The sequence below is a fragment of the Gopherus evgoodei genome, chromosome 1 (genome assembly GCF_007399415.2).
Source record: "Gopherus evgoodei ecotype Sinaloan lineage chromosome 1, rGopEvg1_v1.p, whole genome shotgun sequence".
Lineage (NCBI taxonomy): Eukaryota > Metazoa > Chordata > Testudines > Testudinidae > Gopherus > Gopherus evgoodei.
Window position 1 is genome coordinate 110,250,155 of NC_044322.1, and position 25,249 is coordinate 110,275,403.

Consider the following 25,249-nt stretch of genomic DNA (forward strand, 5'->3'; position numbering starts at 1 on the left):
CACCTCACCCCCTAGGGTACCCCAGCATATTACATGTACGTACATTATGGTTCAACAACCTGCAGGTATTTAAAGAATTGGAATATTTACACGTGTGAAAATCCATCTAAACAATGCCCACTAGAAGGTACTTCAATCTAGATACGATCATACATCTAAGAGGAGCATTTAATCACCAAAAAGCCCTAACACAGGGTGAGCAAATTTGTCTATTAAGGAAAGGAACGGGTTAATTTAAAAATCATCTTGGCCCAGGGATGGAAGGGGGAGATTGCTCTGCGTTCAAGGTCAAGAATCAAAGCAAACTATGCTAAGTACAAAGAAAAACTGCTTTCGGCCCCAGCTGGCTATAAAGGAAAAAATATAGACAGAGGCGAACCAAAGGCAATACAAGTTACAGAACTAAGATTACATTTGCAAAGCTTAACTGTCCAGTAAAATCCAACAGTGTGCCTTTGTGACCCCGGAGCCGGTGTGGCTTGGTGACACTGAAGAAGCCGCAGGCAGCTGACCTGGACTGGAATCTCTGAAAAAGACACTGCAGAAGATTCCAGGGTGCAAGAGAACAGCCCTCCAAAGAGCGGAAGCATGTTAGAAATTCTGAACAAGCTGTATACAGGATAATCTCCTGTCCACCTCTCCCCCCTTCTCTGAACATTATACACAGAAGTGGCCAGTCTGGACGTATGTGTGTGGGTATGAAAGGGGCTTGGGGCATTAATGTTTTCCTGAGTGATGTAGGAGTGTTCAACACTCTCTGTTGTTGTTTTATTAATGAAGCTTTAAAATTCAGTTATATGGTGTGTTTTCTTTATCTTCCCCCAACGATCCTGTAGTGTCAGCCTGATCACCTGACATGAGGGATAGATTGGTAACAGAAATTTGTCACAGTTTGGTGAGCAATTAAGAAGGGGGGAGCCCTGCAGAATTTACACCGTCTATTTGTTTTACCCTTGTTGTTTTGTGTTTGCTTTGCTTGGTACTGTTGGTGTTATATGTTGAGAACTGCATGAGTAAAAGTGAGTCCTAATAAGATAAAAAAAGGCTATCTGGTTCTGTTCTATTTAACCGGTTACTGTTGTTTTTCTGCTCTGTTCATTTGGGCGTTAGGAGTGTGGGCGGAACTGAACCTCTTGTTCGTAATTCCTCAGAGTGGAAGCCATGCGTGCAAGGAAGTTCTGAGGTTGAATTAAGATCCTTCTGTCCCATCCCCTGTAGCAGTCAGTGTATAAAAGTGGGAAAGTCTGGCTTAGACTGTAATTCCCTCTGCTCTCTGTGTAATTCTCTTTTCTGTTTAAGTGTCAAACAGATGAATGAGTCTCTGGGTAAACCCTCTAAAAATAGTCCTTTAAATTATATGTTAAGTAAATGGCCTTGGCCCAATGGGCCATGTGTTTTTGTCCAGGTGGCAAGCCTCATGAAGGAGGACTCGGGTAGTCTTGTGAGTAAAAATGTTTTAGGGAAGAGACCAGGAGGGGTGCGGGCTAGATGAGAAGCCCACCCTCCTAGCTAAACTGGTAGTGGAACAAGTTGGTGCCCATGAAAGGGACGGTTCAGCAAAAAAAGCAGGATCGGGCCCAGGTAGGCAGGCAACAGAGAGAGAGAGAGATTGGAAAGCAGGTTGGAAAACTTTAAGGGTGTAGTGGAAAAAAGGAGTCAGTAAGTGTAAGCATGAAAATTTCAAATACCCAGGACTTACTTGAAATGGTGATTTAAGTTGATAAAAGTGGCTGTTGGGAGACAAGCAAGTAATTTAAGGAAGAGTAAAAAGTTAACTCTGTAGTTGCTGAACAAAACAGCAGTTAAACTTTGTAAAAATGCTAAAGAAAAAAAAAGTTTTTGGTGTCTGTAAAATGTTTGTAAATAAATTCAGGCAAAAAGTTATTGAATTGCAATCATTTGGTGTGGCTATAAACAATTTAGTTAAATTAGCTAAAGAATGTATACAGTGTTATGTAATTGAAAACCTGGGCTGCCTATGAAACAAATACAAGAAACTATGGGGTAATTCCTCTGTTTTGCCTGAAGCCAACAAGAGTATTTGTATATTTCAAGCAATGATTGTCTGCCCAGAAGGGGTGGGTAGACCTCTCTTTTTTTTGTCTTTCAAATAATCAGAGAAAACTGATGCCAGCTGAACAGCATTCAACGTACCATGCATTTACTGGTACAATAGAAATCATGTTTTGTGTTCTATGTTCTGTCTTGTGGTGTTTGTCTTGTGGCCGGAATTTTTGTGTTTAATATTTTTATAAAATAGTCTAGTTTAAAATCAAACAAAAAGGTTAAATTAAAATGCAGATATTTGTTTTGTTCAACTTGAAATACAAAGTGTTTAAATAAATCAGGAGAATGTAATATACTAAAGTCTAATGCATTTCCTTAAGTAAGGAAAAGAAACTTTATTGGTCAAACTGTTAATTGCAAAATTGTTGTTAAAATTTGCATACCAACAGTCTTTGAAAGCAAAGACATGAAAAGTTAACCCACTCCCCATATTGTACATGGGATCTTTCTGGCTACCTCAGATTTCTAGCCAGAGGGCTGGGAATGGTGGAAGGCTATTGAACTAAAGGTTGTATTGAGTGAACTCCTCAAAGTGGGTGTGCTTGTCCTGGCTTGTTGCTCCAAAGCTCTGTAATAAGGTTATTTTAGTAAAAGGGTGTGTGTGGCATATATTAAATAATAAGACTAATGTACTGTATAATGACAATGTTTATGTCTTCATTGTTGGAAAAAAAGTGTATAAGTAAAAAGTGAAAGTTTCCTTTGCAGGTTAAAAAAAGCCAAGAAGGAAAGAAGAACAAAGAACAGAATGAATTAACTGAAAAAAATAAAATAAAATAAAATAGCAAGCTCAGGCTATAAATAAAACACTGACTCCATTCAAAAACACTGCTCACAGTTAAAACTTGGCTAACAACCAGAAAAAGAAGAGCTTAAATTTGCCCACGCAGCTATAAGATTTGCAAAACATTGCCAGGCACTAATGAAATGTGTTAAGTTTCTTTTCTCACAGGTAAAGAAGGGCTACCCAAAGACCCTATCAGCCCTGCCACTCCTTGGAACCAGGAGACGGAATTGATGTAAAGGTCCACCGACAAAAAACTGCCTTGGCTCCATGCTGGAAAGGCCCTTATTAAGTCCTGCTACCTACCAACACCGCTGTAAAGTGCCAAAGACTGACTGCCTGGACCCAAGATTCTCACTGCAAAAAGACCCCTCCACCTCGAAAAAATTCTCCTACTAATGATTAGCCTATTTCACCTTCTAGCTCCACTGTGCCTTCTGGACAGTAGGGAAAAAAGTACAGGGTGATGTGCTAGTAACCTCTCCCCTATGGAATGCTGCACCACGACTGTTTTGGAAAAAAAAAAGGAACACTTGCTCCACTAAAATTGCCAAAGTCCAGGAATTCCTGACTAAAAAGGACATTAAAAACTGATCCTGGTAAAGAAACAAAGAATTATACACTGGTGGGAAAACATTTGTGGGACCCATGTTTGGAAATGTGGTATTAATTGAATTTTGGGGTTTATTCTACAGGCTGCGCCCTGTGTTTTGGATAAATCCTTCAGCATATATATCTCTCTCTAATTGAATTTTAAATAAAAAGTACCCAAAAAGTTTGTTCTGCTACTAAAAATTTTACCCGTATTGAAACCATTCCAGTGACTAATAATGTATGCTATTAATGGAAATGCCTTTTGACAGTACCTAAAAATAGTTAAATAACAGGTGTATTATAGTACTACACCAAAAAAAGATGGTATTAAATATAACTGAGGCTGGGAAGGCATTGCAGTGGGATCTAGTACCAGACTTGGCCCACTGCCCTTACAGACGCATCAGGAATACCATCTGATCTGTGATCATGGAAACATACTTGGACACTTCCTGGGTGGAAGTGTGGCTTCCCAGGGCTGGGTGTGCGCCCTTATAGGGAATAAATGCTGTACTTATGTCCCAAAAAGCGCACAGGATATTAACAAGCACATCCTGTCAGCCAAACAGGCTTTTAAATAGTAGAAGACCCAGGAAAGAAAACCTACTCTTTCTGATTCCCTCTGGGGCTGGTTACTGAACCTGGAAAAAATAGGGGAAGGCATTGTTCACCTCCTGCTCACTGGTGTGGTGTTGTATATCGTTACTCTTCTCTTGCTTGCTTGCTGTAAAGCACTCCAGCTCCCTAGAGCTTAATCATGTTATCCTTTAAATGTGAGAACACTCAGCCAAAAGTTTGTTGAATATTCTCAAAGGAGGGAGTTGTTGGTGTCACTAAGCATAACCCTACGTAACTCGGGAGGGTGGAAGGCCACAAGAGTATGGAGCCTTCCTGGTTTTAGGCCTCAGCAGACAAGAGTCCCTCCATGTTTGAACTTTAATCGACCTAAAAGGCCAGGTGTAACAGCCGTTATCAGTTGCAACAGTTCTAACTGGTCTAAAGCAGAAATAATGAGGCCTGTGCACCTTTAGCAGAAGGACAAGATAACTTGCAGAAGGAAAACTTACTAACGAGCTGCCGCGGCCAAGATTACTTAATGCACCTGCGTTTACGTAATTGCTACAGGGGGAGGAAGGAGGAGGAGGGAGGGGAAACGGGGGATTGCTAGTCAGTGAGAAAAGTTCTCATGGATATAAAGGAACAGACTGCTTGTTTTAGGTGTGCTTGATCTGAGTCAATTTCCCTGCACTGCTTTGAGATCTCAAATAAACTTGGTTTGCTTCTCCACCCTGGTGTGTTTACTGGCGCGGCATACCAGGCGACGGACCCCCCCGCTGTTGCTTGGCCTCAGGCAGTTATCTGCCGGCAACATTATGACCATATAATTATAAAATAAATTGGAATATAAATATTATACTTTAGTGTATATAGTGTAGTATAAACAAATAATTATATGAAATTTTAGTTTGTACTGACTTTGCTAGTGCTTTTTATGTAGTCTGTTGTAAAACTAGGTAACTAGCTAGATGAGTTGATGTACCCTCTGGAAGACCACTGTGTACCCCAGGTTGAGAACTACTGGGTTAAGTAATATCTCTTATTGGTGAGAGAGACAAGCTTTTTCAGCTACACAGAGCTCTTCTTCGAGTCTGGGAAATATACTCAAGAGTGTCACAGTTTTATATAAGGGGGAACATATTGTTTAGCATAAATAGAATATATTTCAAGGGACCAATCAAGGTGAAATGGCCTATTAACACCTTCCAGTCCTAAGGAGGAAAGTAGGGGGAGGGGAGTGGTAGCTGGGGTGCATTAATAGGTTACAGATTGTTGTAATAAGTAGGGCTGTCGATTAATCACCATTAAATCACATGATTAAATCAAAAAATTAATTACAAAAAATTACCAGTAATCTTGATTAATTGTAGGTTTAATTGTACTGTTAAACAATAGAGTATCAATTGAAATTTATTAAATATTTTGGATGTTTTTCTGCATTTTTATATATTCTTGTGTTGTACTTGAAATCAAAGTGCACATTATTTTTATTACAAATATTTGCACTGGAAAAATGATAAACAAGAAATAGTATTTTCCAGTTCACCTCATACAAGTTCTGTAGTGCAATCTTTGTCATGAAAGTGCAACTTACAAATGTAATTTTGTTTTGTTACATAACTGCACTCAAAATTAAAACAATGTAAAATTTCAGAGGCTACAAGTGCACTTAGTCCTACTTCTTGTTCAGCCAATCGCTACGAAAAACAAGTTTACATTTACAAGAGATAATGCTGCCCTCTTTTTATTTACAATGTCACCAGAAAATGAGAACAGGCATTAGCATGGCACTTTTGTAGCTGGCATTGCAAGGTATTTACATGCCAGATATACTAAACATTTGTATGCCACTTCATGCTTTGGCCACCATTCCAGAGGACATGGTTCCCTGCTGCTGTTGTTGTTAAATGTGTTAATTAAATTTGTGACTGAACTCCTTGGGGAAGAATTTTATGTCCCCTGCTCCGTTTTACCTGCATTCTGCCATATATTTCATGTTATAACAGACATGGATGATGACCCAGCACATCTTGTTCGTTTTAAGAACACTTTCACTGCAGATTTGACAAAACACAAAGAAGGTACCAATGTGAGATTTCTAAAGCTAGCTACAGCACTAGACTGAAGGTTTAAGAATCTGAAGCACCTTCCAAAATCTGAGAGGGATGAGTGTGGAGCATGCATTCAGAAGTCTTGAGCAACACTCCGATGTGGAAACTACAGACTCCAAACTACCAAAAAAGAAAATCAACCTTTTGCTGCTGACATCTGACTCAGATAATGAAAATAAACAAGTGTCAGTCTGCACTACTTTGGATTGTTATCGAGTAGAATACATCACCAGTACGGAAGCATGTCCTCTGGAATGGAAGTTGAAGCATGACAAGACATATGAAACTTTGGCGCATCTGGCACATAAATATCTTGTAATGCCGGCTGCAACAGTGCCATGAGAGTGCCTTTTCTCACTTTCAGATGACATAGTGCTGCCTGTTTCTTCTTTACTATCTCCTGCAAATGTAAACAAACGTTTTGAGCGATTGGTTGAACTAGAAGTAGGATTGAATGGACTTGCAGGCTCTAAAACTTTAAATGGTTTTATTTTGTAATGCAGGTTTTTTGTACATAATTCTACATTTGTAAGTTCAACTTCCATGATAAAGAGATTGCACTACAGTGCTTGTATTAGGTGAACTTAAAAACATTTCTTTTGTTTTTTACAGTGCAAATACTTGTAATAAAAAATAAATAAAAAGTGAGCACTGTACACTTTGTATTGTGTTGTAATTGAAATCAGTGTATTTGAAAATGTAGAAAACATCAAAAATATTTAAATAAATGGTTTCTATTATTAACAGTGCAATAAATCGTGTGATTAATATTTATAATTGCACGATTAATCACAATTATTTTTTTAATCGCTTGACAGCCTTAGTAATAAGCCATAAATGCAGTATCTCCATTCAGTCCAAGATTTTTAGTCTCAAGTATAGTTATAAATTTAAGTTCCCAGGCTCATGTTTTGAAAGTTGTGCATGTTTCCTTTGAGAGTGAGGACTGATAAATCAGATATAGAGTGTCTTGTGAAAAGAGTTCACCCACAGCTGATGTGATGTTTGTCTTTTATCATTTTCCTGTGTGAGTTCATTTGAGATCTTAGCAATTGTCTGGTTTCATTCACATAGTTGTTATCGGGCAACTTATCTCTCACAGACAGAAGTTGGGCCAATACAAGCTATTACCTATTCATCCACCTTCTCGCTCTCTAAGTTCTTAATGGCACATTTGGGTCAAAAAATTCAGAAGTGATCATTAACATGAAAAAAGGTATGTCCAATTCTCCACTGTTACAGTTTCTTCTATGGTAGGAATACTGATTTTAAACAGCGTGCTGTCTAGACCTGTCTAGATTTAGATGACATGAGGCTGGTCAACATCTGTGCTCTTATGACATTTACCACCATTGGAGCTGCTGCAACCATAGCAAGAGTGGGAAGTTAAAAACAGCTGGTGAAGCCCTGGGCCCTTCTTGTCAGAGCATTTAATTTAATGGTTAGAGTTCACTGCTCTGAAAATAAGGATGTGTTTTGGGCTGGGAAGAGGAAACTAGGAACACCAGGAAATGTTGGGCTTTGTGTTTACGCATAAATTTTTACTGTCTTGGCCTGTTTTCTTTGTGAAAAGATGTGTGATGTTACATAGTTACCTGAGCTATGTATCTGGACATAAAGGTTGAGCAGAAGCAAGCCACTGGTAGATTCCACCTTGATAGTGTTGCTCTTGAGGAGCGACAACCGTCCCCCCACCCCCCAAACCTGGATTGACCTCCACTACAAACAGTGACAGATTAGCCACTGGGCCAATGGGGTCCATGCCCAGGGTCCCAGCCAATTGGGGGCCTCTGGAAAACTGAGTGCACCCACCCGCTCCACCTGGCACTCTTGCCAGGGAGAAGGGTTGGGGTACTGGGGCATTCCCCACACTGCCCAGAGCTCCTGACCCTGCTCCCCAGCAGGGGAGGACTGCAGGTGGAAGGGGTGGGGAAGGGCCCCCACTTGCTCTGGCCCAGGGCCCCAGAAAACTGTAATTCACCTCTGGCTACAGAGAGGTAAAAATTACTGTCTTGTCTCCACTAGAATTTTGTACCTAGGTAGGTGCCTATCTCAGTGTGAAAACTACCCACTTTTGCAGAGAAGCCAAAGCCTTGATGGGCCAAAGTTGGGCCTTCCAATGGCGTTAGTTTAACATAATAGCAAAGTAATGGCGAGGCTAAAGCAGGTGCTCAGCTAAGGCCATGGAGCTGCTCAGGAATGTGACGCTAACGTGACTGAACTCGCGCGGCTGGAAAACAAGCTCCTGGAGCTCCGTGGAGACGGGCCAGACCCTCCGCCGCTCACCCCGTTCGTCTCGGGCCCCCTAGCCCCGGCCTGAGGCCGCTTCACTTTCTTGCTCGGCCTCTGGGGGGAGCCGGGCGGCGCCTCCTCACGGTTACCCCCGCGGGCCGGGGATCAGAGCCGCCGCTCTCCCGCCCCAGGGAGGGGCCGAGTCCGGCCGGAGGCCGCCCCGCAGGCGCTTCAATCTCTCGCGTCCGGCGCGGCAGCAGCGCCAGCCCCAGCCCCAGCCCCGCTCTCGGGAGCCATCTTGCGAGCGAGGCCGCGCTGCCTACACGGCGGAGCCGGCTGCAGCCGCGGCCGGGCGCCGGCCTGTCCCCCTCCCCCTCCGCGCGGGGCGGGGTTGATGGGGCCCCTGGGCCCGGGGCGCCGCGGGGGGAGGCCGGGCTGGCGGTGACTCTCCGCCCGCCGGACAGAGCAGTAGCCGCTCCCAGCAGGCGGCCGGACCCGGGGGGGCGGGAGCCGCGCTCGGGCACGAAGGGGGCGGCCATGGCCGGCGAGCCGCAGAAGAAGCCGCACCTGTCGGCCCTGGTGGGACACACCAACGGGCTCACCAAGCCCGCCTCGCTGGCGGCGGCGGCCGCGGGAGCCCGGGCCGGGGGCGCCGCCGCCGCCGCCACCTCCAAGAAGCTCGTGATCAAGAACTTCAGAGGTGGGCCGGGGCCGGGGCCGGGGCGGGCGAGTCCCCAGCGCCTGGCGGCGGCTCGAAGTGTCCCGTGTTCGGTCCCGGCCCGGCCTGCCGGCCGCAGCCGGTGGCCCCCGCGGCCCTTTCCTGACCTGAGTTTACTTTGCTCCTGGCCCTGCTGCCCCCGCCCCTTCCCCGGAGAGGGAGGCCGCCGGGCCCGGCTGGGAGGGGCCCTGTCTGCGGGCTGCTGCTTCTGCGAACAGTGACCGGCAGGGCAGGGTGGGGAGCGGCCGCCTGGGGACCCTGCCCTGGGGGGGTCAGTGTAGCCTCCGGGTCGCTCTCCAGGGGGCCGTGGTGCGCCCTGCGCCCCAGGAGGGCAGCCCCTGCCCAGCTGCCAGCGCCGCTCCTCTGGTCATGTGGTGTGGGGTCTGATCCAGGTCCTTCCTCACCAGTAGATACGTGCCAGGCTGGGTTTGCTCTGGAAAGGGACTGTGGAAAGGCCTCAACTTGGCTAACTTGCTCTCAGTGCCCCCCTCAACAGCTACAAGGGCCCTTACTCAGCTAGCCAGTCACTTTTTTGGCAAACGGGCCTGCTCCTCCAGCCGCAAGGAAGTTAATTCAGCTTACTTACATATATGGCGTTCTGAGCACAGGGGCCCTAGTGTAGCTCTCATCTGCAGGTCTCAAAGACGGGCCAGTATTACTGGGGTGCTGATGATGGAAACCATGTATTTGGTGTTTGTTGTTACTTCCAGCAAGGGATGCAGCAGCACCCCCAGCACCTTTAGTTCCAGCACCACTTTTTACAGATAGGGGAAATGAGGCATAAAAAAGTGTAGCGATTTGTCCATGGTCATGCAGCACATCAGTGGTGTATTTGGGGCAGAACCCAACTCCCCTGTCTAACCAGTCCTGTGTCTGGCATCTGTACTGCCTTAGTATTCCCTTTCCTCATCTCAGCTAAGTGATGCAGTTTCTGTATAGATAACAGTTTGTGTTGTAGTCTTTCTAATGTTTCAGTTAACAGCATGTTCTGTTATAAAATGTGTTATGTGTAAAAAGTTGTATTACACACAGTGTAGTCAGAGATAATGTACATCAATGGTTTGGTGGTCAGTTACTCTTTAAAGAATATATAGGAAATAAATCTAGTGTAGATAGTGTTAAAACTAGAGTAGTGTCAAAGATATTGCAGTAGACCACATTAGTTTGCTAGTGTTTGGAATGTTTAATTAAAGTTTTATTAAATAATAATAAAAAAACCTTAAATTGCAACACCTTCTTCTTGAGTGCATTCTGAGGTGGTATCTTTGCACATGTTTTACAGATTTTGTCCAGGATCATGCAAGCTGCTCTGTCTGGGCAGATATTTAAGTAGGGATTTGTGCATGTGAAGAGGGGCACCCATGTGAAGCTTCTTGCAGGAGCAGGGCCTTTGTATGCCATGATTCAGAGATAAAAATGGCACTTAGTGGCTTTTGCCATATTATATGGTATTACAAATATTCTTTTATTTTTTAAAAAAATATTTCAAACTTAAAGTGTGAAAGTGGAATCCAATGTGTCTTTCACTTTATTAAATTATTTCAAAAGTATTTTAAAAGATATAGCTATAAGTAAACTTGTATTGTGGGTTCAGTTTCTACTTACTTGTATCTGGTTTTACAGAAAGACCTAAACTGCCTGATAATTACACGCAGGACACATGGCAGAAGCTTGATGAAGCAGTGAGAGCTATACAAAGTAGCACCTCCATTAAATACAACCTTGAAGAGCTCTATCAGGTAAGAGTTAAGGTTTTGTGGGTTTTTTTGGTTTGTTTGTTTTAAACTAGGAAAGTGGTAGAGCAGGGGTAGGCAACCTATGGCACGTGTGCCAAAGGTGGCACGTGAGCTGATTTTCAGTGTCACTCACACTGCCTGGGTCCTGGCCACCAGTCCGGGGGGCTCTGCATTTTAATTTAATTTTAAATGAAGCTTTTTAAACATTCTAAAAACCTTATGTACTTTACATACAACAATAGTTTAGTTATATATGCTAGACTTACAGAAAGAGACCTTCTAAAAACGTTAAAATGTATTACCAGCACGCAAAACCTTAAATTAGAGTGAATAAATGAAGACTCCGCACACCACTTCTGAAAGGTTGCTGACCCCTGCGGCAGAGCATAGTACTGATTGCTTTGGGATTTTCATTGTCATAAATATGTAAATAGGATTATTGTGTTTGCAATCTATATCAACTGGCTACTGATTAGGTCAGTATTCTGTTTCTAATGTATGTTTGTCGTTTTCTGGATCAGTGGCTCCCCAAATGTTGTCCTTGGAAACTTTTTGATGGTCCATGGAGAGAGAGCTAGCAGGATTGGGGCCTGTGATAAATGAAAAGAGGAAGGAGTACCTTCCTTTTATGGACACCCAGCCAGCCAGTTAGCTATAAAATCCTTCTTAGTAGCTGTTCTCTACTTGCTTTACCTGTAAAGGGTTAAAAAGTCCCTCTGCGATACATAGGTAAAAGGAAAGGAGTGGGCATCTGACCAAAAGAGCCCACAGAAAGGCTAGAACTTTTTAAAATTGGGGGAAAAAACTTCCCCTTGATCTGTCTGTCTGTTGCTCTCTGGAGAGAGGGAACAGAGCAACTATGGTGTAAGAAGCTTTGGGTCAGGTATGAAAAAATCACCTGAATCATACCTTGAAACTACTCACTTGAAACCCCCGGATATGTAAGTAGATCAGGAAATGTTTAGGAAGGCACAATTAGGTTTCTCTCTTTTTATTTCTTTATGGCTTGTGAACTCTTTTGTGCTAACCCCAAATGCTTTTGTTTTGCTTGTAACCTTTAAGCTGGACCTCAAGAAGGTTATTCTTGATGCTTAATTCTTTCTTTTTTTTTTTTTTAAATCTAGCAATAGCCTACATTTCCAAATTTATTTTTTCTTTTTGTTTTTAATTTTTATCTTTTTAAAAAACTGGATTTGATTTTGTGTCCTAAGAGGTTTGTGCACATGTTGTTTAATTAGCTGGTGACATCATCTAATTTCCTTTGTTTTCTTTCTCAGTCTTCTCGAGATTGGGAGGGAGGGGACGGCTTGAGGGTACCCCACAGGAAGAAATTCCTGAGTATGCCTTCCTGGGTTCGCAAACCGGTTTTGCACTTGGGTGGTGGCAGCATCTATCCATCCAAGGTCAGAGAAAAGCTGTAACCTTCGAAATTTAATATAAGCCTGGAGTGGCCAGTATTAATTTTTAGAGTCCTTGCGGGCCCTCACCTTCTGCACTCTAAATGCCAGAGTGGGGAATCAGCCTTGACAGGGCCATCTAACTAGCTAGTCATGTTCAGGACTGTGGAGGATGCATTTTGGCAGGGGTCAGAATGAGGGAAAGAAAGGCGAATAAGTGGTCATACTCTCCCAAACTCTGCTGGTTCTGGATGCTGAAATGGAATGTTACACTCACTAGATTATGCAGATACTCATAGTATAATTGGTTCTCTACCTTGCATGATTTGGTCTGCAGTGAAATAGTTAACAATGTCATAATATTCATTATCACAATTAAGCTTCAGAGTCAACACCCCTGGTTCAGACCTGGGTGGGCAACAACACATTTATTATATTTACATGACAGTTAGAGACTTTAAAACTCTTGTTTAAAATAATGAAAGAACATTGCATGAAGGGGTAAAGGACATAACCATGACTTGTTTCCTTCTTTCTTCCCTTTCTATTTTGTTTTTAAATATGGTCAGTTTTCAGTAGTTTTCCTCCATATTCTTTTTTATAGCTTTTGTTTTTTATGTCACATAAAATAAGAATATTTATAAATTTCAGTAACTGCAGCATTGCAAAACACACAAAATGTGTTTTCCCTAGTCCTGCAAGATGCACCACCTCTGTGTGCAACTGAAATGAGTGAGTTTCTACATGGGCATGCATGGAATTCATTGCTAGAGCCCTGTGAGGATACAAAACTTGTATCCGAATCCAATTTACAAACATGGTCTGCAGATATTTGCATCCACATCCGTGGATATAAAGCAGATATCCTCATTTTTGCACAGCTTTACTTGTTGCAGTATTGGGGCCTAAGAAATTATATATCCCCAGAAGTGGTCTACGAGTTTCATTGGAGTTCTGTGGTGGGTTTGGGGTCATTAACAGAGAGCATGCTGGGAGTTAGCAGTCTGAATTGGATGTGAATGTTAAAGACCTAAAAATAATTATTATTGGTAAAGGCTTGATTGCCCTTTTCTCCCTGATCCTATGGGGGCATTTAACGTATAATTCTAAAAATACTTTCTTTTTTTTATTCAGTACTACCTTTAAAATAAAGGGATGTAGCTTGTCCTTTTAAATAGACAACTTGACTTGTATTATTTACATTCTGGGCATTGTAAGACAGCAATATTCCAGTTGAATAACATTGATCCCTATTTAAGGGTTTTAAGCTCAAGGCTGAAAAGTCATAACTATTTTTTGTGCATTCTTATTTGAAGAAAGTCCAGATGTTTGTAATTTTGTTTGACTTGCTTTCAGAGTTTGAGATGAGATTATAGTAGCATGAGCATGAAATTATCAAGGCCTGAACAAGAATTTTGGTGGGTGGGAAGGAAGGGAAGGGATGGGATGGATTTTTGGATACATCATGAAAGAAAAAGCAAGGAAATTGCCAGTTCACTTGTTTTCATGCTAATTTGCGAAACTTAATTCATAATGGCAATTCATTAATTCATAACAGATCTTCCAGTCATCAGTGCTAATTAACAGGGTTCCACTGTATGTTTCTGTGCACACTTATTTTTTCACCTAGAGGAGGAGAGAGAAGATAATTCAGGCTTGACTAGAAATGTGATTACAGATCATTTTAACTGCCTTGTGTTGTATATGAAATCATGTACAGGGAGGAACCTGTGTGTATAGGTTCTCTTTACCCTCTGATCTTCATGGTCTTTATTCATCATTATGAAAGGAGGCCAGCAGGCCTGCAGAAACCCATGTGTAAAGTAGGTTGGTCTGCCACATAACCAAAAGCTATAATCTGTCATTTCCCATGTTGTTATTGATTACTGTAAATAATTACTGGTGAGTAAAATCTAATTAAAATACTTAAGTTTTGAAATTTGGGAAGAATTTGCAATAATGATGCCTAAGCCTACAATGCTTGCTAAAATATTTAGCTTGGAGATTTTTGAAAAGAGTAGTGGTTTGTAGAAATAATAGTTGTGCTATATCTGAAGTCTCACTCTTCTTCACCAATCTGAGCCTTCAGCTAAGCTAAAAGCAAAAATAAACAGAGCAATGCTTTTCAAGTGCTTTGTAATTCCTTTACTCCAGGGCTGCTGATTTCCTAATATAGGATCATAGACATGTAGGGCTGGAGGGACTTTGAGTCATCTAGTCCATTTCCTCTTCTCCTCTCTTCCCCTCTGTCCCTGCCCCATGGTGACACAGGGTCAAGTATACCTATACCATCCCTGACAGATGTTTTTCTAACCTGTTCTTAAAAACCCATCATTGATTCATCTATGGGCGCTTGAATAGCAGTGCTCACCAAAGTGCTGCACTGTAATCCTGTGTGGATGCCATGGGCACAAACTAAAAGGTTCCTAGTTTGTATTAACATAGTTCAAATTGCATGGTAATGTAGACAAGCACTATAATTCTATAATAGAAAATAACCAGTCCTAGGGTGAAGGCGTTACAAAGCATTTGATAAAACATAGCTTTGTTTATTTTTATATATGATGCACTAGAGAGGAAATGCACTGCTACTTCCTCTGGCGATGATTTATCTTCTGGCTCCAGTGGATTAATTGTATTCTCTTTTCCTTTTGTGACATACTCAGGGTACAATCTAGACTGATGAGTAGCTGTGTCACTCCTGTTCTCTTACCTGGGGTGCCCTTTACACTGCTTTGCTACTTAGGCCATGTCTACATCTAAAATTTTGCAGCGCTGGTTGTTACAGCTGTATTAGTACAGCTGTATAGGGCCAGCGCTGCAGAGTGGCCACACTTACAGCAACCAGCGCTGCAAGTGGTGTTAGATGTGGCCACACTGCAGTGCTGTTGGGCGGCTTCAAGGGGGGTTCCGGGACGAGAGAGCAAACCGGGAAAGGAAACCAGCTTCCCCGCGGTTTGCTCTCTCGGTCCCGGAGCCAGCCAGCAAACCGCAGGGAAGGAGACCTGCTTGCTCGGGGTTCCGGGACCGAGAGAGCAAACCGGGAACGCCGCGGTTTGCTCTCTCGGTCCCGGAGCCAGCCAGCAAACCGCAGGGAAGGAGACCTGCTTGCTCGGGGTTCCGGGACCGAGAGAGCAAACCGGGAACGCCGCGGTTTGCTCTCTCGGTCCCGGAGCCAGCCAGCAAACCGCAGGGAAGGAGACCTGCTTGCTCGGGGTTCCGGGACCGAGAGAGCAAACCGGGAACGCCGCGGTTTGCTCTCTCGGTCCCGGAGCCAGCCAGCAAACCGCAGGGAAGGAGACCTGCTTGCTCGGGGTTCCGGGACCGAGAGAGCAAACCGCGGCGAAGCTGGTTTCCTTTCCCGGTTTGCTCTCTCGGTCCCGGAACCCCGAGCAAGCAGGTCTCCTTCCCTGCGGTTTGCTGGCTGGCTCCGGGAACGCGAGAGCAAACCGCGGCGAAGCTAGTCTCCTTTCCCGGTTTGCTCTCTCGGTCCCGGAACCCCGAGCAAGCAGGTCTCCTTCCCTGCGGTTTGCTGGCTGGCTCCGGGACCGAGAGAGCAAACCGGGAAAGGAAACCAGCTTGATTACCAGAGGCTTCCTCCTTCCACGGAGGTCAAGAAAAGCGCTGGTAACTGTCTACATTGGATTACCAGCGCTGGATCACCAGCGCTGGATCCTCTACACCCGAGACAAAACGGGAGTACGGCCAGCGCTGCAAACAGGGAGTTGCAGCGCTGGTGATGCCCTGCAGATGTGGACACTCTCAAAGTTGCAGCGCTGTAACTCCCTCACCAGCGCTGCAACTTTCTGATGTAGACAAGCCCTTAGTCTCCAGTCTGGACTGCTCACAAACAGCCTCCAGCATGTAAGTCACTCCCAGCCATGTCCATGTCGTTCTGCTCAATACAATAGAACCCTGATTATCTGTCTCTCCCCTAAACGGCTCTCCACATTTACTGAACAACCAGGAATCCAGGGCCGGAAGCGGGTGATCTCTCCTGTGGCCATTTGATGGTGCTGCAGCATTGCATTTTCCCATTCTCCAATTTATCTGGGGTTTTGATTATCTGATCTGGTCCCGGTCCCAATTAAACTGGATAAACAGGGGTCCACTGTATATACGTGAGGCAACGTGGATTGCATTACAGTACAGACCTGTTGATGTGTGAATCCGCTTAACGCACTGTAGCGCCATGCCTCCCAGTGCTACCTGTTTAACATGTGAGACTCGTTAACACACGGTGCAGGGATTTGCTATATACCACTACAGATTTGCTTACTAACTCACTGACGTAAAAATTGACAGGAAGTGTGGAGTGGAAACGTTGTACATCTTTATTGCCGACGGGAGGGAGAGAGGAGGGAAGGGGCAGCAACGTTAAAGCACTACCACAGCAGCGCTTTAGCATTGCTGACCCTTTCTCTCCCACCCCGTTGGTGGCCTGCCAGCAGGGCTGCCGATGGGGGAGGCAAAAAGGGCCGGGACATTAAAACTCTGCTGCAGCAGCACTTTAAGGACGGTCCTTTGCCACGGCGGTGCTGGGTCGCCGATGGGGGGCACAGCAACATTAAAGCGCCGCTGCAGCAAAGGACCCTGCAGCGCTTTAAGGTCCCTGCCCCTTTTGTCCCCCCTCAGCCGCCAATGGGCGGGGTGGGCAAAGGGAGCAGCTGCCCCAGGGCCGATGATTTAAAAGGGCCTGGGGCTCCGGACACTGCTACTGAAACAGTGGCGTCCAGAGCCCCAAGCCCTTTAAATTGCCACAGGAACCCTGGAGGGCACAGACCAGGTGGCCTGGAAGGGCTGGCTGGTGGATGCTGACCCCTAGCCCTGCCCCTTCCATCCAAGGCCCCGCCCTTTCTTCGGGCCAGAGCTGCCCCTGCCCCTTACCGGTAAGTGTCCTGAGTTACTTTCACACCTATGTAGTAGTAGTAATAGTAATAGTTTTTATTAGATTACGCATTTGAATTTATATTCTTGCAAAGCACTGTTAACAGATAGGCCTGCAGTATTTGGGACGCTGTGAATACGTATGTCATCCTAGATAATTATACATTTGTATACAGTATAGATATCTTAGGATACTTCAGCATGGCCTTGTTAACATGCGGTCATGACGGCTTGACTCCCAACATCTGCACGTAAACAGGTTTGTACTGTACCTTTATAGGGCAAGTGACACCAATTGTATATCTCTATTTGTTCATTTCCAGAAGATAACTAAGCAGCATTCTGTCTACAGAATGTCTAATGCAGAAAACATGTTGGGAGGAAATAAAAGTAATTCCCTTTCCTCTTGATGGAAATAATTAGTGTGCCATTTGTCACTGATGCTTGTTACTTGGTGCTCTTGTCAGACCCACGGTTGCTTCTGAATGTTCAAGTATCAGCAGTGGTCCAACATATTTTTCCTTGAAACCATGCTTGGTAAGGAGATTGTGATCATTCTTGAATATGAAGCTCCCCTTGGTTATGCACCCCAATGTCACTTCCAAATTGGTTCATTGCAGAGCACTCTACTTCTGTCTAAATAGGCCTGTTCAGAATATGGCTGCTGAGTTGGAGTGCTTCCTTTGGGGAGCACAATGCACTTGTGCTTCACATACTGCACTGGTTACCAGTTTATTTGAGTGAAATTCTAAGGGTAGTTTTGCTGAGTTCCCAAACAATATAGTTAATAATTAAGGATGAGAGGTAGTACTCCAAACAAAACTTGCTTTTATAGACACGTTATTAAAAACTATGGGTATGTTCAGATAAGTGCATAATTCTGCAGGAAGGTTCATACCACTGATTAACACACCTACAGAATTTTTGTCTGAGAAACAACAACATTAATTCTTCCTCTTAGAGCCACCACCCTCCAGTTTTTACTTTTTTGCCTGACCCTGAGAACCCTTATTTGTGTGATTAATGGTTTGCAGGATCAGGCCCCTTTATTGAATGATTTGTGTTATGAGATGAAGACTCTCTCTCTCTAAAGGCTATAAGAAAGTCTCTCTTGATGGTTGTAGGCATATGTAATTTTAAAATAGAATCATGCTGATACAGTAACTATACTGGTACTATTTTCCCTTCACCGTGCTTGTCATAAGAGGTTTACATAGTCTGCAGTGTCTGTAAGATGAAAACTTAAACTTTGAGAGTGATCTAGACCTAGGAGGCATACACATTTGGATACACTAGATCTTTATTTAGTGATGCTTGTATGCATGTCATATCATTTGGTAACAGTGCTTACTTAACAATGGTGCTTTTTGTCTCTATGTATGGTGAGGTTATAATCTTATTAAGGAATGGAAAATGATGGCTTTCTCTGTGCTGTTGGTCCAATTAGAAAATTTGTAAAATATGCATTTTTTTCCAGAGGACTGTGTGTGGAAGTAAAGTAGTTGCTCCATTACTGCCCAGCAATCAGTTACTCCTGAGGGAATTCTGCACCTAAAAATTCTGCGCATAATATTTTAATATTCTGCAAAAATCTGCGTATTTTATTTGTCAGAACAACACAATATAATCACACCATTTTCAATTATTTGCTGACATTTATTTTGAAATAAATTACCAACATAACTGAAAGTGGTGTGATTATATTGTTTGTGTTATTTTGACAAATAAAATATGCAGAATTTTGCAGAATTTTAAAATTTTAAATTTGTCGGTGCAGAATTCCCTCCAGTACCAGAGTTCTGTGTGGCGCAATCTGGGTGTGGGCAGCTTGTGGGGCATCTGAGTGCAGCGGGGAATCTGGATGTACAGAGGCTTGGTGCAGAGTTCTGGGTGCAAGGGGAGTTGGACTTGGCAGGGGAGTCCAGGTGAACGTAGTTAGGGCTCAGTGGGGAAGGGCGGGGGGAGGTGGGGCTTGGTGGGGGGGGTCAGGGTGCAGCTGGTTGGGGCTCAGTGGAGTAGCGGTCTGGGTGTGGGGGGCTCCTGATGCCGGGGGTGAGGCTCAGTGGGGTGGGGGTTTGGGTGGCTCAGTGGGGGTGTTCTGGGTATGGGGGGATCCTGATGCAAGGGGAGCTTGATGGGGGGGTGGGTTCTGGGTGTGAGGAGCTCCCGATTTAGGGGGATGAGGTTTGTGAAGGTTGGGGTTTGGGTGGAGGGGGGACTCAGTGGGGAGCTCTGGGTGCGGGGATGTTCCCTGGTGCACGGGTGGAGGGAGGGGCCACTGTACAGCAGGAGTCAGCAACCTATGGTATGCGTGCCACTTTTGGCACGTGAGCTGATTTTGCCTGGTACGCAGCTGCCAGCTGGGGTCCTGGCCACCATCCCCGCTCAGTGCACAATCGGCAGAGTGAACAGAACCCCATGCCGGCAGGAGGCTGAGCGGGGCCGGCGGCAGCGGCAGAGAGCCCAGACTGGCAGCAGGCGCGCCCCCCGGCTCCCACCTCACCGTGCTTGGGTTCTGCAGCTCTCGGGAGTGTGAGCTGCCAGAGTGTGGGGCCCTGAGCCTGCTGTGGGAGGGGCGGCGGCTGCTCTCTTTCCCGGGAGCCGCAGAGCCTGAACATGGCGAGGGGGCAGCTGGGGGGTGCATGGGGAAAGCTGCCTGCATGCATCCACTGCAGGAGCCCCCCCCATGGGGGGGGCACCGGGCCACAGCCTGGGCAGGCGTGCCCCCCGGTTCCCTCCTCACCACGCTTGGGTTCTGCAGCTCCTGGAAGTGTGAGCTGCCGCCGCTGCCCCCCTCCCCGCAGCTTCCCCTCTCAGCTCTCCCCCCTCCTGTTGCCTCAGCACTCTGCGTGGAGTTTTGCCTCCACGTATAGCCAGTGTCTGACTGGCATGGGCATGGTAAAGGGAGTCCCAGGGAGCAGGAGGAGGGTTGGATGGGTTGGGAGTTCTGGGGGTCCTGTCGGGGTGGGGAGTGGTTGGATGGGGCGTGGGAGTCCCCGGGGGTCTGTCTGGGGGCGGGGGTGTGAATAAGGGTTGGGGCAGTCAGGGGACAGGTAGGGAGTATGATCCTAGGGGGGCAGTTAGGGTAGCGGGGGTCTCAGGAGGGGGCTGTCAGGGGACAAAGAGCAGGGAGGCTTAGGTAGGGTGAGGTTCTGGGGGAGCAGTTAGGGGCAGGGGTCCCAGGAAGGGCAGTCAGAGGACAAGGAGCGGGGGGGGAGGTTGGGGGTTCTGACCGGGGCAATTGGAGTGGGAAGTGGGAGGGAGTGGCTGGGGGTGGGGCTAGGGCAGGTCTCTCCCCTCTCTTTTGATTGTTGAAATACGGTAACCCTAGGCGAGGGAGGAGCTGGGGGGCGCATGGGGGCTGGTGCCCGCGTATATCCACTGCAGCCTACAGGAGCCCCCGGGGGGGCACCAGGTCGCAGCCTGGGCAGGGGGCGCTGCTGCCTTTGCAGGGCTGCTGCTCCTCTGCACTGCACCGGCTCCTCCATGGCTGGGGCTCGCTGCTGCTACAAGTGGCATACTCTGGCTCTCCCTTGCCTCCGAACGGCAACTCCTCCCTGCCGAGCTGCTGCAGCAACCCAAGCCCGGCAAAGCCAGTGAGTGGACTCTGGACGGGGGCCCTAGGTGGGGTGAGGGGGCTCGCAGGGGGGCTGTGCCCCCTCCAGGGGAGTTCAAGGGGTGGGGAGGGGGGAACCTGGTCTGGGGAGCAGTCCCTGGGCATGGCTGGCGCCTGGGGTCTATAAAGGCTCGTTGGGATTTGCCCCTCAATGAACTGATGTGCGGGGGGCGCAAAGTATCTTTGCACCGTGGGGTGCGTGCACCCAGGTTAAGAACCACTGCACTAAACTGATAAGATCTGCATTTTAATTTAATTTTAAATGAAGCTTCTTAAACATTTTAAAAAACTTATTTACTTTACATACAAGAGTAGTTTATAGACTTATAGAGAGAGACCTTCTAAAAACGTTAAAATGTATTAACTGGCACATGAAACCTTAAATTAGAATGAATAAATGAAGACTCGGCACGCCACTTCTGAAAGGTTGCCAACCCCTGCTGTACAGGGAGCTGCTCCCCTTTTCCTCCAAGTCCTCCCCTCTCTCCACACTGCAGAGCTTCCTGCAGTCCGGGGAAGTTTCTGGGTCTTGATCTGACCCAGTCCTGGGTGCTCTGTGCAGGGAAGGGGAAGGGGGAACTCTATCTCTATCATCCTCTTCCTCCTCCCCCTACTCTCAGCTGGGACTAACATCCCTGAGTGGCCGGGGCACCCCCAGAACCCTCTCCCCCCACAGTGATTTACCTGTCCTCAGATGCTCGAACAGACATGTCTGAGCTGCCGGGGAGAGGTGAGTGAGCACTGGTGCAGCTTCTTTTTTCTTCCCCACTGTCACTGTGCCATGAGTCACAACTGAGAATACCAAATTCAGGGCAAACTGCTGAGAAATAGCACAGACACACTCCAAAACTAGTGATAATTCTCCCATAAGATATGCCAAACCAGCAACAAAAGTAAACTTCTGTTTCACCACACTGGCTAACAAGAAGTCAGAAAAGCAGTCTACTTAAGTATTTCAGTCCTGAATTCAACACCCAGACAGTAGACTTAAAGATGAGTGGTTCTTTAAAGCCAGTTTCATCAAACAAAAGGGTTGTTCTGATCCCAAAGGACCAGCCACATACCCAGGTCAATATACAACTTGGATCTTACCCAGTAATCACGCTATTGCCAATCCTTCAGTATCTAAAGGTTTATTTATCAAATGAAAGAAAGGTGAGAATTAAAATTGGTTAAAGGAATCAAATACATACAACAATTGCAAAGTTCTTGGATCAGACTTGTAGCAGTGATGGAATAAACTGCTGGTTTGTTAAGTCTCTGGTTGCTTCCAAATAATTGTAAGGTCCTCAGTCCCTTGGTTAGAATGCTCCCATTAATATAAGTTCATAGTCTAGAGGTTTGAATGGGAAAGAGACAAAATTGAGATGTTTCCAGCACCTTTTATAGCAGAGGTGGGCAAACTACGCCCTAAGGACCATATTTAGTCCTCCAGCCTGTTTAATCCAGCCCTCGAGTTCCTGCTTGGAAGCGGGATTTGGGGCTTGCCCTGCTCCAGCCGGGGAGTGGGATCGGAGACTGCTCCACGCGTGCGTGCCAAGGCTCCTGGAAGCAGCAGCATGTCCCTCCTCCGGCTCCGTGTGCTGCCCTCACACCAAGTGCCACCCCCGCAACTCCTATTGGCCGGGAACTGCGGCTAATGGGAACTGCAGGGACAGCACCTGCAGATGGGGCAGTTTGTGGAGCCACTTGGAGGGGGGATATGCTGCTGCTTATGTTTGAGGTAAGCACCGCTCGGAGCCTGCACCCCTAACCCCCTCCCATGCCCCAACCTCTTGCCCCAGCCCTAATCCCTTTCCCTCAGCCCAACCCTGTGTCCGAGACTGGAGCCCCCTCCCACACCCTGAACTCCTAATTTCTGGCCCAACCCCAGAGCCTGCACCCTCAGCTGGAGCCCTCACCCTATATTTCTCCATATTTCATTTCTGTTGATTTCAGCTACCCATGCGTCTGTATCTGAAATACTGTGATCTTCAGAACAAATGTGTTTTCCATTGAAATCACATTTTAAAACACACCGTCACACTTGTTTTGTTCTTGGTTTCATTTTCACCTGTCCTTTCTTTCATTTCACACATTTTGACTTAAAATTATTGTAGGAAATCTTATTTTTCCCCTCTGTATTTCACACTGTCATCTATAACCTTTTGCAGGTTTTTCTCTTCTTCTCAAATTTTTAACCTTCGTTTATTCCTTTCCTTTTACTCCCCACTATATTTTCCGTTTTAGTTCTATTAGTTTCTACTTGGTTGTTCATTTCTTGTTAAACTCATCTTCCCTCTATTCCTGCTGTTCACTCTTACCACTTTCTTCCCTTTCCTACCGGTGTGTTCCTCTCTCTGCTACTGACCTTCTCTCCCTCATTTTGCTCCACGTTCCAGTTAGGTATTTCCCAGGATAATGAAACTGGCTTATCTAGCATGACCCCTTTCTACTCTCCGTTACTACAGTCCAAAAGAGTTATAAATCATTCTCTTCTTCAAAATTTTTCCTTTTGTGTACACCTCTAATTTTGGATAAGTGAACTTAAAAAATTTAAATAACCACTTGGTAAAACTTACTGCAGATATTACTTAAAATTGTGAAAACTAATTTAGAGAGATAAGGTGGGTGAGCTAATTTCTTTTATTAGACCAAATTCAGTTGATAGTGAGAGAGAGACAAACTTTCAAACTTACACAGAGTTTGAAAGCTTGTCTCTATCACCAACAGAAATTGGTCCAATAAAAGATACCTCTCAACTACTTCATTATATTAATTTTCTTTTATATCTGAATTTCCTTCTATCCCACAGAAACATGGTGTTGTCTCCATGTTTATTAAAACTATCACATATTTTGAAACTGAGGTTAATGAAACACTGTATACTGGTTTACCCCGTGTCATTTCAAGCTTCTGCTCCCATTTTCTTTTTATCTTGTACTGGGTCTTTATTACACATTTTGGATTATGTTGTAGGGAAGAGGGGCTGAGAAGTGTGATCTGAAGCCTCCAGATGTGCAGTATGTGTTCCTAATTAAGGGGTGATTTTATGCCACCAAACCTTCATGAAAATGACAGAAAACTAAGTTTAAGTGATGTGATCTTTTAATTATGCCAGTAGTTGAGATTTATGTTTCTTTTACACGTTCCCATTCTCTATCAATGAATGTAATACTGTTCCTGATAGCTAATCATGCTCTGCCCCTTGCCATTTTTATCAATATTATTCCAATAATTGACTACTAGCAAATATTTAAGAGAAAATCTTGAAGCATCCTTGCCCTGTGTCCTTCAGTAGTCTGTTTAATCTAACACTTCATTAAATTCAGAATAATTTCTGGCAGTCATGTTTCATGGGGGGTCAATATGAGTTTTAAATATATTAAAGGCACTATATGAACCTTAGTCTTTTTCCTCGGGAAAAATGTAGCACAAATTTAATATGTTCATACTTACGTTAACTATCAATCTAAACCTTCCACACATTTTACGAATAAATTGGAAAGTACTTCATACGCAGTTTGCGTGGACTTGAAGTTATATACACATGTATATGAGACTCACTACTGTGATCGCTACTTAGAGATTGTTGAGCCTACATGGGTTGTCAAAGCATACAGAGGAGCTGATGTCTGAAGTGGCCACAGTTTGTGTGTGTCAAGACCAGGGGTTGGCACCCTTTGAGAGTGGTGTGTCAAGTATTCATTTATTTACTGTAACTTAAGGTTTTGCGTGCCAGTAATACATTTTACATTTATGGGATCAGTGGACGGAACCCCAAACTGGGGTGGGGGCGGCGGACGGAACCTCAGACCGGCAGTGGGCTGAGCCTCTCAGCCTGCTGCTGGTCTGGGGTTCTGTCCGCCAGCCCCTGCCAGGCGGGGTCCCGGTCACTGGCCCCACTCATCCTGCTGCTGGCCCGGGGTTCCATCCATCCAGGCCGGCAGCAGGCTGAGTGGGGCTGGCGGCCAGGACCCTGGCTGGCAGCAGAGTGCCACTAAAAATCAGCTCATATGCTGCCTTTGGCATGCGTGCCGCAGGTTGCCGGCCCCTGGTCAAGACCAGTGATCCACTAAAGAAAAACAAACCACGCAAAAGCATTAAGAAAATTAACAGTAAAAAGCTGATAGACAAGTTATTGCAGCAGGAATTTCAAACTGAACTGAAGAACAGATTTCAGGTGCTACAAGAGTTAGATACTGTAAGAAGTCAACCTCCATCTGTCAAGATGTGGCATTATTTTTACACAGCAGCCAACAACTGCAGCTGGTTTCCAGACAAACTAATCTAAAATCTGGATAAGTAAGGATATGTGGAACTGTGAAAGAAAAGAAACAAGTCAAAGCAAACATAAACACCTCCAGAAAAAGGAGCAGCAATTTTATTTATTTATTTATTTATTTATTTTTTTAAAAGGACAGAGCAGTGAAAAGCAGTGTGAGAAAGACAAGCGGAGGAATTTTCCTACAGGGCAGATTGGCAGAGGCCCTGGAGGTTTTTCGCCTTCCTCTGCAGCGTGGGGCATGGGTCACTTGCTGGAAGATTCTCTGCAGCTTGAGGTCTTCGA

General features: G+C 45.2%; 1 protein-coding gene across 1 annotated transcript in view; it reads left to right on the top strand.

The window, feature by feature from the left end:
- Positions 1-8,824: 8,824 nt before the first annotated feature.
- Positions 8,825-25,249, top strand: part of CUL4A (cullin 4A) — an 80,160-nt gene continuing 63,735 nt past the window's right edge. The window contains 2 exon segments of the mRNA XM_030568911.1: positions 8,825-9,046; positions 10,688-10,803. Of these exon segments, the coding sequence (XP_030424771.1) occupies positions 8,884-9,046; positions 10,688-10,803 (279 nt within the window). The 5' untranslated portion in view covers positions 8,825-8,883.